The 20,161-nt window shown below is 40.3% G+C and overlaps 2 protein-coding genes across 2 annotated transcripts in view; one reads left to right on the top strand and one right to left on the bottom strand.

Annotated features, from left to right (window-relative positions):
* Nucleotides 1-477: 477 nt before the first annotated feature.
* Nucleotides 478-20,161, bottom strand: part of LOC140244059 (adenosine receptor A1-like) — a 20,517-nt gene continuing 833 nt past the window's right edge. Inside the window, exons 2-3 of the mRNA XM_072323708.1 lie at nt 19,982-20,119; nt 478-1,977 (exon numbers count right to left, since the gene is read on the bottom strand). Of these exons, the coding sequence (XP_072179809.1) occupies nt 478-1,977; nt 19,982-20,119 (1,638 nt within the window). The remainder of the gene's footprint in view (nt 1,978-19,981; nt 20,120-20,161) is intronic.
* Nucleotides 19,808-20,161, top strand: part of LOC140243309 (asparagine synthetase [glutamine-hydrolyzing]-like) — a 17,918-nt gene continuing 17,564 nt past the window's right edge. Inside the window, exon 1 of the mRNA XM_072322982.1 lies at nt 19,808-19,877. The gene's annotated coding sequence lies outside the window, so the exon portion shown is untranslated. The remainder of the gene's footprint in view (nt 19,878-20,161) is intronic.

The following is a 20,161-nucleotide window of genomic DNA, read 5'->3' as shown; positions in this document are numbered from 1 at the left end:
CCATTGTTACACTGGTCTGAGAGGTGCAAAGTTGCACCCATAAAAGTGGTCCCAGCGTGATATGGGTGCAAAGTTGAACCTATTTTTCTGTATGGGAAATGTCCCGAGACTGCTCCCTCAGTATGGCGAGAGCTTTACGCTGGTCCCGCCAGCTTATGGCTATTTTCATCATAATTCCTCCACGTTGACCGTGTTGACTAGCTTACGAGAGTTCCGCCATTTTGGCTAGCTTTACGCTATTATAGTCCCTCTACTTTGACTAACGGCATGCTAGTTCTCGGCGTGTATCTACGTGTAGAAGCTATAATAATACGACTCAAAATCTCACTAAAATCAGTTTCTATTGATCAGCTTCAGGTTAGTAAAGCATGTGATTAGATTCATATGAGCATTTCCAGCTAATATGCTTTAAAGGTTAACGTTTCAGTCTAACGATTTCCCGGTATAATAATTACTAAAATAGTTGACATCATGATATCACACGGGTGCATCGTATGACGCAGTTGTCTTAGAAATGATATGAATGCCATTCTCGCCTTGGAGGTCAAAGGTTGTCTGAGTTGTCTGAGTTGCCGCATGGCACTTAATGCTGGCTTTGACCTCGAAGATGACACTAGATTTTGATGCGGCGAAATACGCCGCTGAACGACTATGATCATCGTCCGAACCTGAATGGTAACATCGACGTGATCTCGTCAGACACCACGCCTTCGATTTCGAACAGAGTTCTGTGAAGGCGTCACGAAACTCTTTAGTCCTGGCTGTGTAGATGATTGGATTGAAGAAGCTGTTGACCAGCGTGAGGATCCCTAGCCACCCGCGAACCTCGGCAGTGACGCCACATGAGTCCTTGCAGAATATACTCAGCAAGAGCGTAATGGTTAGAGGAAGCCAGCAGACTGCGAATGTACACACGATGACGCCTATCGTAATTGCGACTCTGGTCTCGAGACTGATGACTAGTCGCTGACTAGTTGAAACGGACGTGGAGCTGCAATCGTCCGAGGCTTTCTTCAGTCTAGAGACAACGGGTGCTTGAAGGGCAGCCATCGATACAGAATCAACGGTGGATGCGTCGGGCCTGGGACTGAAGACCCGTGTCCTAGTCTTGTCAATGCTCTTGGCGTGGGTTCGTGCAATGCAAAAGATCTGGATGTACAAGCCAATGATAACTAGGATGGGGATGGCTAGAATTAGTACAGAGTACAGGAACATGTAGCCCACGGTAACCACACGGTCCCACTCGCAATATCCCCTGTTTGAGTGTGGATCGTAGTACGGAGGTTTCTGCCACACCATCGATATGAACCCAACTAGAAATGACAAACTCCATGCACCAGTAATAAACAACAATGACTTCCTTTTGGTCATCATGACTTGGTATCGAAGCGGCTTGATAAGAGCCAGGTATCGATCAATTGAAACAGCGAGAAGATTCAATATGGCTGATGCTAAGACAGTCATTAAAAGACAAAATGGCAAGATGCAGATGTAAACGGAATGCAGAAAGATGTCCGGTATGTATTTGGCCAAGAGTCCAATGGGCATTCCTAACGCACAGAAAAGATCGCTGACAGCCAGGCTAATGATGTAGAGGTTTGTGGTCGTACGGAGCAATCTATGACGACGGATCGCTGCGATGACGAGGATGTTGCTCACTATGACGAGGAGTTCGAGTATGGTCATGATCGAAAGCGCGGCGCGTAGCTGAGCTCCTTCCAGGTGTCCGAACCCGATGCCCAAGTCGACAATGTTCGGGGGTTGAAGTGAGACGAACGTAACCTTGTCACCTGATCGTCCTTCCCGCGTGACGAACGCCATGTCCGTCGCATTCACTTCGAGCTCGACTTCCGTAGCATTCTCGGTCCACCATGCTTCGGTACTCGGGTGGTGCGTGCTCGTTTGAAACATGCTGGAATGGAGGGCATAGACAGAATCTTCTATTCTTTTCCTCTTTTTCTCCAGCAAGATTTCATTCTACGAGACAAAAAGGGGACAAAATCCAGCACATGCCAATCCTTATCGCAAACAGTACTATCGCAGATTGATTTGGAAATGCTTGAATACACGGATTTATCCCGTAAGCAGGGTTACAAGGTGAATCCGGGCGTTCAGTTCAAGGAAATGCCAGCGCATTATCTTTTTACCTGCTCCGAAGTTTTGGTATCGGAAAACGTTTGTTAATATATAATAGCTTCACCAGTCTTCTAGAGGTCAGGTGTCACAGAAACTGTACGAAGACGTCATAACTGGTCATACAATGCAACACATGCTGGAAGAGAATACGTATTATCACAGTTGGCATTAAACGCGTGTCTCTCCATCACTAACTTAGTCATACAATTGCCGATAGGAATTAGGGAACAAAACAGCCTAAAGCGTTGTCATTTTTAATGATATTCCTCTTTCGCAAGTTGATCACTGTCCCACTTTTCAAATTACTCGAAATTGCGTCGTATTCTCCAAAAAGTGTAGTATAGAAATAATAGAGTCTGCGACAATTGTGTGATTTTAAGAACTAAAAAGTATTGCTCCGATGTCAGACTTGTGCCTCACAGGAATAATATGGTGCAAGGAGAACCAGTCGCTGCTGCTGTTTACCAGAGTCGGCTTGAAAATCGGAATCTCCAGCGGCAAATATTGATATTATAGATGTCAGGAACCAAAGTTTTATTACTAACCTCTTTACGTATGAGACATATTCCACCAAACAGCGGGCTTCCGTATTCCCGGACATAATAATCGCTGCACGACCCCCTTAGGAAGTTCGAGGTACTTAAAAGTTGACAAGGAGGTTAGAGCGGGAAGGAACACATAAGGCAAATAGATGGCCGCAAATAACTCTCTTGTAATGCCGATCACGTGATTATGGATTGACGAAAATCTGGCGAATTGCTGCGAATGAAGAATTGAGCTCTATGTCATGCGACTGTGTTGCGACTCGTTTCTGACGTGACCAGTGACGTGAGCACAATTCATTTTACACAAAATACCGGACTCCATTGATTCTATTAATACTATCGGCACACTTCTTTAACACCAACACGTTATCCGGTTCGATCCCAGCGGGCTTCTGATGCTGCAAGTGTTAAAACTTTGCGAAACAGCTAGTTAGAATTAAAGGATCAATGTGTCCACATTAATATCCCGCAGAAGTAGGGGCTATTGCAAGCGTACAAAAGATACATTTTGTTGTCACCGTCACTAGAAATCTGCTCGATATATACATACAACGTACTTTATTGATGGTTGGAGTTTGTGCATCCTAAACCTTGCCGATCGTCATTCATCCATGCAGATAGTTAACAGAATATATTCAACCGCAAAGCTGTAGTTTCATGTGGTCCATCAAATAGTAAAATATCGTCATTCGTTCGATGAAATATTTGAGCACGCTAATAGGATCAACAGGTCGATGCAGAGTTCGAGACGAAACGAGGCGGAGGTAACCGCGTTTACATCAGCACAATGTCAGCACGAAAGAGCACAGCGCTTCCAGGATTCGACCACCAAGCTGTCAAATGGGAACTATGTCAAGAGGACTGATATAGATACGATGTATAACTACAGAGAGTTCTTCAAATAACATCCAGAGAAGATGAGATAACTGTGCCAGTTGGTTCCGGCTAGTTGGTGGATTCGTGAACTGATTGCGTCCTTGGCAGCAGACGAGATTACGCCGCTGCGTTAACATTGTCTTCCGTGTTAGCTCTTAGAAGATAATGTTCCCTGAATCGCCTATTATCGAAGTGGAACGTGCGCTGCGATCCGTTGCGTGCAGTGCAGGCGATTGCATTCTGTACGAGGTTCTATACGCACACAATGATAATAATCGATGTCATTCATAATTCGCCATCATATCTCTCTAGAACCAAATATTCATACTATACTAAAAGTCTTGTTCACACCAAAGTTGACGAAGAAATTCACTAGTGGCATTTAATTGATGATGATGATGATGATGATGATGTTGATGATGATTATGGAAGCTATACAGATTAGGTTGTTAACTTGTCATTATACATGAATACACTGCAACACATTCCGTTGAAGCTGAGGAGGATAGTATCTTTTGGCTCTAGCGTATGAAATAGGCTACTAACAGACTAACATGAGCATGGATGCTGGAGTTTAACGTATTGAAGGAGGAATTAATGAGAAATATATAGAAAGAACATATACCTTCATAATATAAACCCCTTCATCGCACATGTTGATTCTATCTAAAGATGAAACAACAACAACAGCAACAACAACACTCACTTCAAAATAACAAGGAATCACCCATATCTCTCCTATCCATCCAACATGTTTCATTAGAATGCGTAACTATAATAACCTCAACTATGAACCGTCGTGGCTGAGCGTTAAACCCATGCGGATAAGTTCGCGGGCTTCCACGCACATAATTATGACATGGATGAGGTGTTCGAACCCACGCCTGCCAGTGTACGTAACCTTCGGCAAGGCACTTCAATCTTCATTGCCAAGTTTTTCGAGGAGACTTAAAGCCCTCCTCCCTACACTTGAGGACCCAATCCACTCCTCTCGTAAAGAGCATGCGGAGTGAAATCCCGGTGAAGTGTTCAAACACACACACACGCAAAACGATACGATACAAAAACAAAAACAAAATAAAACAAGAGGAACAAAAGACAAGCAAAACAAAATAAACCGGTTGATATCAGCAACAATCTTCAGGATGAAAGGGAACGATTGCCCCAAGAAGAAGAAGAAGGAAAAAAAAGAAAGAAGAAGAAAGAACCCCGAAATGCCCTCGATCGGGCCTTCTTCATTTTGCGACGCTGTTTGACTCCCTCCGTAAGCCGTTCAAACGCTAGACCGAGCATCAATAATGATACTACTACTACTCCTACTGCTACTACTAATAATGATGAGCAATGATAACAATGATAACAATAATGATAATAATAACAATAAAAAATAATAATAACAATAATAATAATAATAATAATAATAATAATAATAATAATAATAATAATAATAACAATAATAAACTCACATTTCCAACGAGGCATTTTACCCTCGTGTTGAATGGTGCCTATGAGGATTTCGAAATATGAAATCAATATGAATGAAATCAGCTAGGTTGCTGGTTTTAAAGGGATAGTTATGGCTGAGACTCGGGCTTCAAGTTTCTAACTGCTATGGTGAGATAATGAGAAACCTCTTAAGAAATATGAAAGAGCATAGGAATTCAACGTTTATTTTTGATGAAAATTGGTTTTGAAACGGTTGAGATATCCAAAAACAAGCAATACAAAATAAATGGTGGGACCTACCTTTCTCTTTGTTTTATATTCATTTTGAATATCTCAGCCACTGTAAGACCAGTTTCCTTCTAATAAACTTTAAATTACTTTAAGAATGGCATATGCTCTGGAATATTTCATAAGAGGTTTCTCAGTATCTTTCAAAAAGTTAAAAACTCAATCCTCATCCCCACCAATACTATACCATCCCTTTAACTTTATAGTTGGTCATGAGGGTAAAGTCATAAAGAGAAAACCAGTGAGCTAGCAGTCACATGATCTTTTTTCCTTATGCTAGGTCGTTCTCTCATATTGTGTAACACAATGAAAGGAAATAATACGCGTGCATATACACAATGCTGTGCATTGTCAAGCCGATAGGAGATATATTTATATTTTATATAGATTGAGAGAAAATAAACATTCATTTATTCATTCATTCATTCATTCATTCATTCATTCAATCAATCATTTATTCATTCATTTACATGTATATTTTTCCATCTCCAACAAAATTTGTAACACAAAACATTTCTTCACATAGAATATAAGTACATGTCATCATTACAGAAATATGATAAATGAAATGTATGGACATGCAAATGATAGAGTGAAAAAGAAAAAGCGCAAAGAACATTCTGAAGTTTGGAAATAATGCAGGAGATGGGGAGGAATGCTGAAGAAGCAATGCTTGTAGGGTGCATTCCCCCAAACATAGTAAAACAATTATACGTGTTATATCATTGATCTTTTACTTTGTACATGAAACTAAATTTACAAAATGAACTTTGAAATGAAATTTCAGAATGAACATACATGCATATTTGAACACGTCAATGCAAATTTGGAAGAAAATCCATCAATAATGTTATTTAAGTTATTAATTCTTCTTCTTCTTTTTTAAATGCTTAAATGCACGCATAGCGTAATCTCTGGATGGCAAAATTAAACAGCACGTGATGCCACAGTCAATAGTCCAATAATGTAAAGAAATGAAGAGAATTGCAGATTTTTAACTTTTCTAGTGTGACGAAAGAACAGCTAATCTTTCCAATTCAAAAAGGAAGAGAAGACTTTATGAGCCGTAGTTAAATCATGTCAGTAACAAGTAATGTGTCCGTTCATTAACTAACATTGGGTTTTTGTAAATATTCTATTTATCAAAAAGAATCTCCGCAAAAATTCAACTCAAAACTCAAATTGTTACTTTATATCGTTAATGTACTATTATGACCTCAAGTATTGTCGTAGCGTTCATATCCAGCTTTCATGACACATGCTTTTAACAAAAACTTTATAAAAGTTCATGACTTTTAAACGGCGTGTCCAAACTTCCCTCAAAATTCCAATACTGGCGCGTCCATCTTCGGTCACTGAGTTCACAGGTTAATTGTTCTTCTTTCTTGGAAAACATTTCGTAGTTAAAACCTAGCTATATATGGACAATACTCCTCGATGTATTTCTATCGCGACTTGCGCTTGCCGTGTGGATGTCGTTCTGTACAAAGCTTTCGTCTGTCGCTGACTCGCCAACTCCGAAAATAGCTGTTTAAGCTATGTCAATAAACAGGATGACTGACTGACTCATCAACGGGCAATGATAGATAACATTGTGGTCTGTCATAGGTGGCCATGACACACACTGGTATGTGGAGCAGGAAACAGATTAGTGATTCTGCGGCGCCTTTATTTTATTTTCCTTTTCTTCTTTTAGACCTTGAGGGGAGATCATTATAAAGTGCACAATGGTGTTTTCTGCAGATTCATTTCTTTCGGACCAAAACCGTAGATGATGTCAACTTTTTTTTTATTGCTGTATTCCATAGAATAACAAGAGAAATCACAACAGATTTTTTTTTCCCAAAAGATTAGCACTTCAGCCGCGACGAATGCAGATATACCGAAGAACACCGAAGTAAGAAATACATTTTATTTTGGTAAGTTTTTGCTGATTCCATATGTAAATGGGATCTCTAAAACAATAATAATAAGTGGTGTCACAGCAGTAAGAATGATTATACATAAGGAAGATGTTAATGTCAAACACAAACACTACAAATCACCCAAATCATTTTTTTTTTCGGGGATATCGCAAGAGCCCTGAATAGAATGTAAATAATAAAGTACATTTATTTTTGGTTAAAAAAAAAGAAGAAGATTTATGAAACTTTTCCCCCATATTCATTTGATATAAGTACTATTGCACCTGATTGACAATAAGTTAACAACCCTATACATCGAGGTATAAGTAGCTACCAAATTAATCAGTGTTTTATTGTAATTACTGTGCAAATTAAAATAAAAGTAATGGGCTAACATGCACGGGCAGAATTCGAACCTACGAAATCCTGATCATCGGACAGGAGTTTTATACACTAGTCCACAGAGCTTCCGCCCAACCGCTATAGTGCTGGTTCTAATCTTTATAGCATTCAGCGGGTAGGTCTTTTGCGTATTTATTCAAATTAATGAAATTCGTGTGTCGAGTTGTTCATTAATTTCAATAATTTAAATCACACGTAGAATGAAAAAAAAAAAGTTATACGAAATATTAAAGTTTGTCATGTTTTTATACGAGTCGGTAATTTAAAGTCTCAACGTTATACTCAAAATGATATTTCAACACATTCACGGTTCAACTAAACTTATCCAAATCTGGCTTAAATTTTCTTTCTGACATTTATCATTTATGATCAATAAAAAGATCAGGTTGTAGAATTGCAATATTACATAGCTACGCAACGTATTTTTGAGGAAAGAAGATTTTTCAAATCTTTAACCATGAAGATCAGTCCACTGACTGATAAAATGAAGCTTCTAGCAATTTTTGTTTTGCGGTAATTTGTATTCTTTCCATGTGTGTCGACTTGATGTGGAATCGCGGGTGCAGGGGGCATGTTTCACACTATGAAGGCCGTCAATGGGAGCGAACGTCAGTGCTTTAAAAGCGCCACCTATCGCTTCCATCAGTAAATGGGAGCACAGGGTGTGATGAGACTGAACGGAGGTCCTGAGTTTGAGTCCCGCCACGTTCTTACGCTCTTTGACGCATTTTTTTTTTTTTAACCAAATAATAAGAGTTCTGCTCCACGACCCTGAAACTGACTTTGCCAGTCCCGGTTAATGGGGTATCATACCCGCTGTATCACAACCGAGTTGTTCTTGCCCGGCCGTCAGTTATTTGGCAGTTACTGGTTTTACCCAGTCCTCTTGCCATCCGGCGGAGGGTATGGTTGTTATTATCATCCACTCGGGCCCCGATCGGGAGCAGGCAAGGGAGTGCCAAGTTTTTATGAATAGAGTATTCAGCAAGTCTACTGCATGCCATGCATGTGTATAATATTAATAATAATAATCTATTATACGGCCATTTTAAAAGGCTGAAATGAACTTCACTATAGAGTGACTTCTCATCATTCGGATCAATCTGTCTTCTGGAACTTTTGCCCATACTTCACTACAAGTATATCATACTCATACTTTGCACCCACCTGTTACAAGACCACGTTATACCAACCGAAGAATGTCACAATTCAACCAACAAAAGAGCATCACACTAAGAAAGGGACAGACAAAATAATTCAGTCATTATTGACTCAACAGCTCCAAGTAATCCTTTCCTCGCAACACGTATTCTTTGTTGTTTGCAGATTATTATTCTTTTTAATTCAGTGAATAGAGGTATTATCGGAAATATGTTTATGAGAGACAAAAAGAGAGGGGAATATAGGAATATATATATATATATATATATATGTATATATAATATATATATATATATATATATATATATATATAATATTTATATATCATATATTTATTATTTACATAGAGAGAGAGAGAGAGAGAGAGAGAGAGAGCTTCATTGCAAAACCAATGAGCTACGCGCCAATTTTTAACATTCAAAGTATGAGTCCATCATCAGATAGAGCAACATTTGACCTTTCCAGTAATACCTCACTTGTATCATAAAAAGGAATGATCTAGAACTTATGATTACTATTCCGTATTTTCTTGTTGTTTTCTTTCTTTTAAGCAGTTTTAATCACAAATATCTCAACTTAACAAAAATGGAGGTACCTCTTTTTGCGATGTATACCCTATATATACACTTATCATATGCATATAATATAGTATATTAGACCCGAAAGTATGCATCGTATGCACGCAAAGTCAGACCTTTTGACAGAACGGCGCTCAAAGCAAACACGAAAGGCGGTTTTCGTTGACAGGCGGTCTTTAGAGACAGGTACGCTTTGGTTTTCTTTTTACAGGGACAAATCGGGGAAAATTGAAAAATGGTCTAAACTGCAAAAGTACCATTTTGCAAGCACAACAGTGAAAATTTGATCAAAAAATGAAAGAAGCTATAAAATTGTTGAATTGTATTCTGCAATTTTCACGAAACAGTAAGTTATCTTTTTCTCAGTAGGCCTAATTAACATATTCATATCAGCTGTTCAAGAAGTGTGTAGGATACAAAATATGCGAATCTTTGAATTCCATGATTTTCTTACTTTTTTTCCATTTTATATCATTATATTTCCATTTCATGTGTCGTATTACTCTTTATCTTCATACTAACTTCTCACTGGTCTTGAATTCCCCATAACAAATACATTTATACATTGAGGGCTCTTTGCACTACGTGTGCATATATACACACCACATGAACACGCACAAAAATCTGTAACATCCATTCACCACTGTCTGTCAAGTCAACGAATACTGTCAAAATTTACATTAAATGTGTTTCTACGTAAACATAGGGCCCACATTGTAATTTCCCGAACACTGACGGCTGTACTATCATTTCCATACCGTGCTGGTATACTGTTTACCATTGGGAGAAGTGATTTAAAAAAAAAACTAGAAATGTCGCTTTGGCGACTGGTATGCCTCCGCCATAATGCATGATTTTCCCAATAGGCCTAGATAGTACATGTGGACAATGTGTGATTACATTTTCACAAAATTGGCAACAGTTTGTCACAAATGTGTTGAATGTTCACCTTCCTTGACCTAGCTTTAATTGGATGAATAGGAGAGCATGTATCTAGGGATTTAAGGACTTTAACTCGACTTTGACCCATTCATACATTTAGGCATTGAGTAATTTTCAAGGTACAGGTGTGGAGAAAAAGTGCAATTTCTGAATTGAATAGTAAATTGTTACCATTTTCATCTGGCCCTTGACCCTAAAATTCATAAGATAATCACTTTCAGGTAGAACATGCATAATATGTACTAAGTTTCAAGATAACTTGAGCCACTTCCGAGATATGGAGGAAAAAGCTAGTTCAGCACTTTCACTTGATCTTTGACCTTTTGACCTTTGAGGCAAAAAAAGAAGAAAAAAGAAACTTTCCACAGAATTTCTATTAGGTTACACATGTATGCATACACCAAGTGTAAAAAAAAATAACCCTGCTGGCATTGCATGATAGGAGGGAAACAGTAAAATTTTGAAGAGTTGCACTTGACCTTTGACCCCTGACCTTTGACCCCATGAACCCTACATTCTCTAGATAATCACTTCCAGTCAGTATATACTATGTTCCATGAAGATACCTTGAACAATTTTACAAGGTATGGAGAAAAAAAAAAGTTTTAATATTTTTACTTGACCTTTTGACCTTTGACCTTTGACCTCATGACCCAAACTTTCACCAGAGAATCTTAATTGGGTAATACATGTATACACTAAGTTTCAAGAAAATATCTTCAGGCATTCAATAGATATGGTGGAAATAGTGAAATTTTATGTATTTGACCCTGACCTTTTGACCTTTGACCTTTGACCTCATGACCCAAACTTTCACCAGAGAATCTTAATTGGGTAATACATGTATACACTAAGTTTCAAGAAAATATCTTCAGGCATTCAATAGATATGGAGGAAATAGTGAAATTTTATGTATTTGACCTTGACCTTTTGACCTTTGACCTTGAGCATGTGCACCCAAAAGTTGATAGGCACAACTTCACCCCCTAATACACATACATGCCAAGTTTCATTAGGATACCTCAACGGGTTTTGATAGTTACCTTGTCCACAAAATTCATTACGGACGGACGGAAGGACGGACGGACGGACGGACGGACGGAAGGACGGACGGACGGACGGACGGACGGACGGACAACCCGAAAACATAATGCCTCCGGCACCACTTCGTGGCGGAGGCATAAAAATGTCCGATACATCACCTTTGTTGCGTATCATGTGTAGGTTACTTGTATCACAATATTATAAAAATTCCGCAATGAAGCCTAGAATATAAGGAGATATCACTATTTTTCTCACTAAACAATAACTGTAGACGGTTTAGTCTAGAAACATTAATTTTTTATCATGACTATCGTTCACAATTTGTAAATTTAACGCTACTTAACATTGATTGTAAATATTGATTCAAATTTTCACATTGGTCGTTTCTATCCCTAACTCACATTCTAAGAACTATTTTGAAGCACTAAGCTCTGGGTTTTTGTTTCATCTGCAAAATAATGGTATGCCTTTAAAATCGCCAAAAAAGTACATGTATAATTATCACCATTTTTTAGCGATTGCATCACATCTTACAGATACAACCTCGAGAGCACTGCAACAACTATGAATGATTCATGAAGGAAGAACCTTATTGGCTAAACCAGTTACGTCAGAACGCCTCTAGAACTAGACGTCTATTGTGATTGGTCACTACAATCCTCATGCATATTTATTATCACGCCGAGTGAGCAATCGCACCACGTTGTGTCTGCGTGGACCGGGGTCTGTCTGCATGAATGAGGCATAGTAGTGCGCAACGTGGAATATTGGTAGTCAAGACTGTGTCTGCTACTATGTGGGAACGATCGACATTTTCTTCAATAAAACTTCTTTTTCCTTTGCAATATTCAAACTGTAGCTATCTCAGGTTTTTGATAACAAGGTAGGCCTCAATATGTCTTGTTTGCGATTTACAATATTTGTTACTGAGTAGGCCTATTTGATTATGAAAGTCGATTAAAGGGGAATTTCAGACAAGTTAAAGTTATCTGAAAAGCAAAAATGAATGTCATAAACACAACAGAGAAAAATAGATCAAAATGTTTTATCAAATTTCTATAGTTGTGTTTCATCTATTTTACTCCTTCTTTTCAGACTAACTTTCAACTGGTCATGAATTCCCCTTAGAGTGTGGCTGACTCTTTGGAAGCGAGTGTTCCATTGAATTGCTGAAGCCAGTGAATCAAGGCCCCGATAAAGCGAGGAGGAAGAAATCAGTGTAATTAAAAGTCTAGGAACCTAGTCCTGATTATACCCAATCATAGATATCAGGAAAGACCTGTGAGAATGCGGTTACAGCTTCAATAAACTTTATGTGAAACATTACAAGCAGAATGCCATTACAAGTAGTAATTCAAACATTGATTTCTACTTCCTTTTGTTTGCTTTTGTCTGCTTTTGTATGTTTGAATGCTTGTTTTTTGTTTCGTTTTGTTTTGTTGTTGTTGTTGTTGTTGTTGTTGTTGTTGTTGTTGTTGTTGTTGTTGTTGTTGTTGTTGTTGTTGTTGTTGTTTTGAAGTGAGCTTCCACCATTATGATACACGCTCACCTCTTTTCGGACCATTATTTCAGCAGGGTGCAGTATTACGCCCTACACGCTGTCTGGATAATGTCTGGCACTCTTGGACCTCATGTGGCGCTTCCATGAACCTTGCATGAACCAAGCTAGCGTCTCGGGCTTCCCTTGGCGCTCCTTACCATTGACAATGAGCTGAACGAGGGCGTGGCACAGTATAGTCTTTTATCAGTCCTTTGCTTTGGTAAACAATGTTCTCCCCGAAGGCAAGGTTCCAATGACCTCAATTATTTTTCCGAGTATGATATGACTTTACCCTTATGAAATCCTTGGGTAAAAACAAGTAGTACCAGTACGCATCAGCAGTCAGTGAGTAGTACGGCCTATGAATGAGCATTGGATTTGTGAGCGAAAGCTCAAATTTTCCTTAAAAATCAATTGGAACTGACATTTAGAAGCACAAAGGAATTGGTTTCACCATATTCGAAAGAGCATTGTATACTGATATACAAAGCATTATTTTTGTGAGCAGAGCGTTGAGGAGAAACTTGATTTTTGGAGAGGAAAGCTGAAAGCAATGTTATTGTACGTCGTATCTAGGCTTCATGATAAAAGTATAGAATCCACAAGTTGTTACTAAAAACGATTAATAGCGGAGAATGCTACGTACGACGTAATTATTCGCTATATTGAAGACAGTCGATCACCGACTAACATTTTTATTTTCTTTATATCAATGCTTGCAATCTAAAATATTCAAATCTCTTGTTTTGTCCATTCTTCGACAGAGCGAGAGAGAGAGTTAATGTGTTCATAATTGGCAGTCATAATTTTCAGTTCCCGACGCTTTCGATTTTCTTCGAGGTCACCCCCCCCCCCCCCCCCCCAAGCAGGATGGCACAGCATGCGCATGCCCGCCCCAAACCCGAAGCATATTAGACCGGGGGCCCAGAAGATTTATTCAGCTGAAAAGGGTCACACTTTTTAATGGTCTCATCATGTAAGGATGTGTCCAAGGGTCAATAAAATGAATTGCTGGCAAGTCACATCCTGTACCGTAAGCCTAGGGACCACAAAAAGGGACCCCGAAAAATGGATTTATTCAGCCGAAGGGGGTCACGGACAAAAGTTGGTGGATATTGTTCCTTTGGGTGTACTTATCATGAAAACAGCGATGCCAGCTATTTTATCCTGTACGGGGCCCCAGACAGTAGCCCCAAAGGGCCCTACAAATATGGTGTTATTCAGCTGAAAAGGGTCACAGCTAATTTCTTTTGCAATGGAAGTAGTTCCCATCAGAGATATCCAAAACACCAATGCCAGCTATTTTATCCTGTACGGGGCCCTAGACAGTAGCCCCAAAGGGCCCCACCCCCCATAGGCCTACGTACAAACACACACAAACATTGATTTTATTCAGTTGAAAAGAGTCACGGCTAATTTCTTTTGCAATTGAAGTAGTTCCCATCAGAGATATTCAAAACACCAATACCAGCTACTTTATCCTGTACGGGGCCCCAGACAGTAGCCCCAAAGTGCCCCACCCCCCCCCCCCCCCATAGGCCATAGCGTACAAACACACACAAACATTGATTTCATTCGTGCAGCTGAGAAGAGTCACGGCTAATTTCATTTGCAATGGAAGGAGTACCCATCAGAGATATCAAAAACACCAAAGTCAGTTATGTTATCCAGTACGGGGCCCCGGACAGTAGCCCCAAAGGAGCTCCCCCCCCCCCCCCAACACACACACACACACACACACATTAGTTTAATTCAGCTGAAAAGAGTCACGGCTAATTTCTTTTACAATGGAAGTAGTACCCATCAGAGATATCCAAAATACCAAAGCCAGCTATTTTATCCTGCACGGGGCCCCAGTCAGTAGCCCCAAATTGCTCCCTCCCCCCCCCCCCACACACACACACATTGATTTTATTCAGCTGAAAAGGGTCGTGGCTACTTTCTTTTGCAATTGGAAGTAGTATCCCAGCATACTCATCAGAGATATCCAAAACACTAAAGCCAGTTATTTTATCCTGTACGGGGTCCCAGACAGTAGCCCCGAAGTGCACCCCCCCCCCCCCCACACACACATTAGTTTCATTCAGCCAAAATGGGTCACGGCTAATTTCTTTTGCAATGGAAGTATACCCATCAGAGAAATCCAAAGCACCAAAGCCAGTTATTTTATCCTGAACGGGGCCCCAGACAGTAGCCCGAAAGTGCCCCCTACACACACAAACACACACACACACACACACACACACACACACACACACACACACACACACACACACACACACGTATTGGTTTCATTCAGCCGAAAAGGGTCACGGCTTATTTCTTTTGCTATGGAAGTAGTATCCATCGGATATCAAAATACCAAAGTCAGATATTTTATCCTGCACGGGGTCCCGTACAGTAGCTCCAAAGTGTTTTGCTTTATCTCTTTATTGTTTGCATCTCTTCCTCTTAAATATGCGCTCCTTCGTCTTCATTTTCGCGACAACGACAACGCGTCCTCCTCCTCATCATCATCATCAGTAGCCCCAAAGTGCCCCCCTCTCCACATACACACATACACACACACACACACACACACACACACACACGCACACATTAGTTTCATTCAGCTGAAAAGGGTCACGGCTAATTTCTTTTGCAATGGAAGTAGTACCCATCAGAGATATCCATAATACCAAAGCCAGTTATTTTATCCTGTATGGGTCCCCGCACATCAGTATAGCCCCAAACACGGGTAATTTCTTTTGCACTGGAAGAAGTACCTATCAGAGATATTCAACACACCAAGGCTAGTTATTTTATCCTGCACAGAGCCCCAGACAGTAGCTCCACAGTGTCCCATCCATTATACATGTACTGTGAATCAGCTGAAAATGGTCTTACAAATTCTTTTGTAACGTTAATATCAGGGCCTACTGAACAGAGATATCACAAACCACACTAAAGCAAGTCATCTTATCCTGTATACGGGGTCCCATAGGTTACAGTAGTAAAACACTCATAAAATTTGCAAAGGAAGTCTTGTACTGGGCCAAGGTTACAGTAGCCATATAGTGCCCCTCCCCCACATAATTATTATGACATCATTTAGCTGAAAAGAGTCATAGTTGTTTTTCTTTTACAATCGAAGTAGGCCTTAGTTTAGATCATAGATACCCAAAACATCAAAGCCAGTTAGGTTTTCCCAGCCAATTTCGCACTTTTGTTGGTTCATTTGATAGAAGGTTCGAATTCGTAAAATGGGTATTCAAATTGGCTGGTACCTTATACGTTCATTCAAATTCGCCTTGACTTGCCGAAAAGGGTATTTCAGTCATTAAATTTCGCGAAAGACAGTCAAATTCCAAACGTGTTCATTCAAATTCAAATCATTTTGTACCTCGGATAGGACATAAAATGGAGGTCCCGTGTATGTGAGAGTAACAACTCATGCACATAAAAGATCCCGCTTCATTCATTCATCGCGAAGAGCCAACTGGACCCCATGGAAGACCAGCTTAGAGTAGCTGAATATGGGCTATCCAGCCATCTTCTCAGATGGAAATGAACAAACAAATCATGCTATTTCTTTGCTTCAGATCATTTCAACGTGTCTTTTGTGTGTTTTCGTTTCATCTATAGATTACTGTTATAAAGCAGTAAATGTATCATATTTCTTATCTAGTATAACTGGATTTGTTTGTTCTGTAACCAGACTGGTAAGGCTCCTTCTCTTTCATAGGCCTACACATGTCATTATAGGCCTATACGTGTACCAGTGATGCAGATTAACTTCATTTTTATAGTCATGACAGCACAATAGATACAGACGTATATCTCTAGAAGACATAGAAAGAATTATTAAAAAAAAAAAAACATTCGAGGATCATAACCTTGACTTCTTGGAATTGGCCGACCGCTCGTAATAAAGCGCTCGTAACGGCCAGATAATTTGCGGCTTCTTACTTCTTTGGATTCAAAAAGCACGTTAAAAAAATGGTGTCAAAGTCTCTTTAGCGAATACGAAAACATGAAATGCTATGATGCTTACAAAACAATAACTACGACGAAAGAAAATAAGGAAAGAGGCCAAGCATGAACATATCTGTTTAATTGACTGCAGAACATGTTAAATTAGATGGCCAGAAATCAATTTGAATGAACGAGCGCAGCATGTAATCACGTGACTATATCATTATGAGTTTATGAATGAACGAATAGTGGAATGGTACTTGTCTTATATATGGATTTCAGTTGAAAAAGTGTTATTTACAATAAGGTTAGAGGTAATGTGAATGTTTCAAAATAAATATGAATGAAGAGATTAATATGACATTGAACTACCATGTCATCTAGGCGAAATTTTAGCTAAATTTAATTCAACATTGAAGAATTCGATTAAAAGAGGTACGATATTGGCCCGGATGCAGGGCCCTTGACAGGTATAGCCCCAAGGTATTCCCACCCCATATGAATTAATTGTTTGTAGGTGAAAAGAGTCATGTATGCCTATTTTCCTTGGCAGTGGAATTAACAGCTGAGATACGTGAAACACAAACCCATCCAGTTAAGGGGCCCCCAGCCAGTAGCTGCGGAAAGTGCTCCCGTATTATTTTATTCTAAGTGAAAAGAATCACTGCTATAATTTCTTTTGCAATGGAAGTAGTACTCAAGGAGGTATCAAAAACACCGAAACCAGTTATATAGCTGTACGGGGCCCCACGGAGTGTTCCTAAAGTGTCCCCACGTGTAATTCCACTATCAAGATCTGAGCACATCCCGATATATTCAATCTGTCAGATCGGGAGAGAGCGGCAAAAGTGTGCGGGGACCGGGAGCATCGTAGCAGCAGCGTTTGGGTGATGGGGTTGGATCTGGCAATTTTACAGATCGGGAAGAAATTTTGAACTGGTTCAAAATTTCTTCCTCATCTCCCCATCAAGATTGACCTATTTTGAATCGTAGCTCAAACGGGGAGAGAGCAGTGACAGTGTAAATACCGCGGGATGAGCGTAACAATTCCAGGTTTTTCTGACCGTAGTAACAGCGGCACAAGAACGGGAAATATAGTCTAAACTAGACACCGACGACATGGTCCCGCTGCTGCGCCGCTTTCTTGATCAAAGCACGACCTTCCCGCTTTAACGACGCTCTCACTAAGTTCTCTACTCTCGTATAAAATCAAGGCCTGTTACTACGACGCTTCATTCCTGCTTCGATAACGCTGTTGGCCGCTTTAGCTACGCTGTTCCTACGCTTTCCCAGACTCAATTATGCACGTCTTCCACTCTCGCCGCTCTAAAATCGAACGTAGCCGATACGCTGGAAAATGTTTGTCAGAACAGCAAAACTGATGATGATGAGGAGGACGCGTTGTCGTTGTCGCGAAAAAGAAGACAAAGGAGCGCATATTTAAGAAGAAGAGATGCAAACAATAAAGAGAATAAAGCAAAACACTTTGGAGCTACTGTATGGGATCCCGTGCAGGATAAAATATCTGACTTTGGTATTTTGATATCCGATGGATACTACTTCCATTGCAAAAGAAATTAGCCATGACCCTTTTCGGCTGAATGAAACCAATCATATATATATATACATATATATATATATATATATATATATATATATATATATGTGTGTGTGTGTGTGTGTGTGTGTGTGTGTGTGTGTGTGTGTGTGTGTGTTTGTGTGTGTAGGGGGCACTTTGGGGCTACTGTCTGGGGCCCCGTACAGGATAAAATAACTGGCTTTAGTGCTTTGGATATCTCTGATGAGTACTACTTCCGATTGCAAAAGAAAGTAGCCGTGACCCTTTTCAGCTGAATAAAATCAACGTGTGTGTGGGGGGAGGGGGAGGGGGAAGGGGGTAATTTGGGGCTACTGTCTGGGGCTACTGTTTGGGGCCCCATGCAGGATAAAGTAACTGGCTTTGGTATTTTGGATTTCTCTGATGGGTATTAATTCCATTGCAAAAGAAATTAGCCGTGACCCTTTTTCAACTGAATGAAACTATTGTGTGAGTATGTGTGTTGGGGGGGGGGGCACTTTGGGGCTACTTTCTGGGGCCCCGTACAGGACAAAATAACTGGCTTTGGTGTTTTGTATGTCTCTGACGGGTACTACTTCCATTGCAAATGAAATTAGCCGTTACTCTTATCAGCTGAATAAAGTCAATGTGTGTGTGTGTGTTTGTACGTAGGGCTTATAGGGGGTGGGGCACTTTGGGGCTACTGTCTGGGGCCCCGTGCAGGATAAAATAGCTGGCTTTGGTGTTTTGGATATCTCTGATTGGTACTCCTTCCATTGCAAAAAAAAAAAAAAAATAGCCGTGACTCTTTTTAACTGAATAAAATCAATGTTTGTGTGTGTTTGTACGTAGGCCTATGGGGGTGGGGCCCTTTAGGGCTACTGTCTAGGGCCCCGTACAGGATAAAATAGCTGGCATTGGTGTTTTGGATATCTCTGATGGGAACTACTTCCATTGCAAAAGAAATTAGCCGTGACCCTTTTCAGCTGAATAACACCATATTTGTGGGGCCCTTTAGGGCTACTGTCTGGGGCCCCGTACAGGATAAAATAGCTGGCATTGCTGTTTTCATGATAAGTACACCCAAAGGAACAATATCCACCAACTTTTGTCCGTGACCCCCTTCGGCTGAATAAATCCATTTTTCGGGGTCCCTTTTTGTGGTCCCTAGGCTTACGGTACAGGATGTGACTTGCCAGCAATTCATTTTATTGACCCTTGGCCACATCCTTACATGATGAGACCATCAAAAAGTGTGACCCTTTTCAGCTGAATAAATGCTCTGGGCCCCCGGTCTATATGCACGCATGGTACTGTACTGCTGTAACAACTTATTTCCTTACACACGTGTTCTATGTCTGTGTGCACATTCACCCAGTGTCCATGCACATGTGTATGATGATAATCGCGTAATAGTAACACTGCACACAGATCGGACAGCAAACAGAAGAAGGCCTCCAAATCTGACATAACGTCGATATCGTAAGACCTGATCATTTTCAAGTAAGAGTTTTACATCAAATTATATGTATTGTGTTGAAATACGGTGTTCTTCTTTCCATGTGTCATCAAGATGTTCAACGAGTCTCTTTAAACCGCAAACGTACAGCTTCTCGCGATCTCGGCTGCTCAATCACCACCACTCGCACCAGACGTGCCCATGGGTACTCCAGCAGACGGTTGCTGCTGAGCTGAGGGAGCTCCGCTCCACAGGCAGGCAGCTGGCGACGGTGGTGGCTCGAGCTCTGCCGACCGAAAAGACGCACAATAGGCCTAACTGTTACACA

Source organism: Diadema setosum, chromosome 20, assembly GCF_964275005.1.
Source record: "Diadema setosum chromosome 20, eeDiaSeto1, whole genome shotgun sequence".
NCBI classification, from domain to species: domain Eukaryota; kingdom Metazoa; phylum Echinodermata; class Echinoidea; order Diadematoida; family Diadematidae; genus Diadema; species Diadema setosum.
Note: the sequence above shows the minus strand (reverse complement) of the source record. Positions and strands in the feature narration are given on the sequence as shown.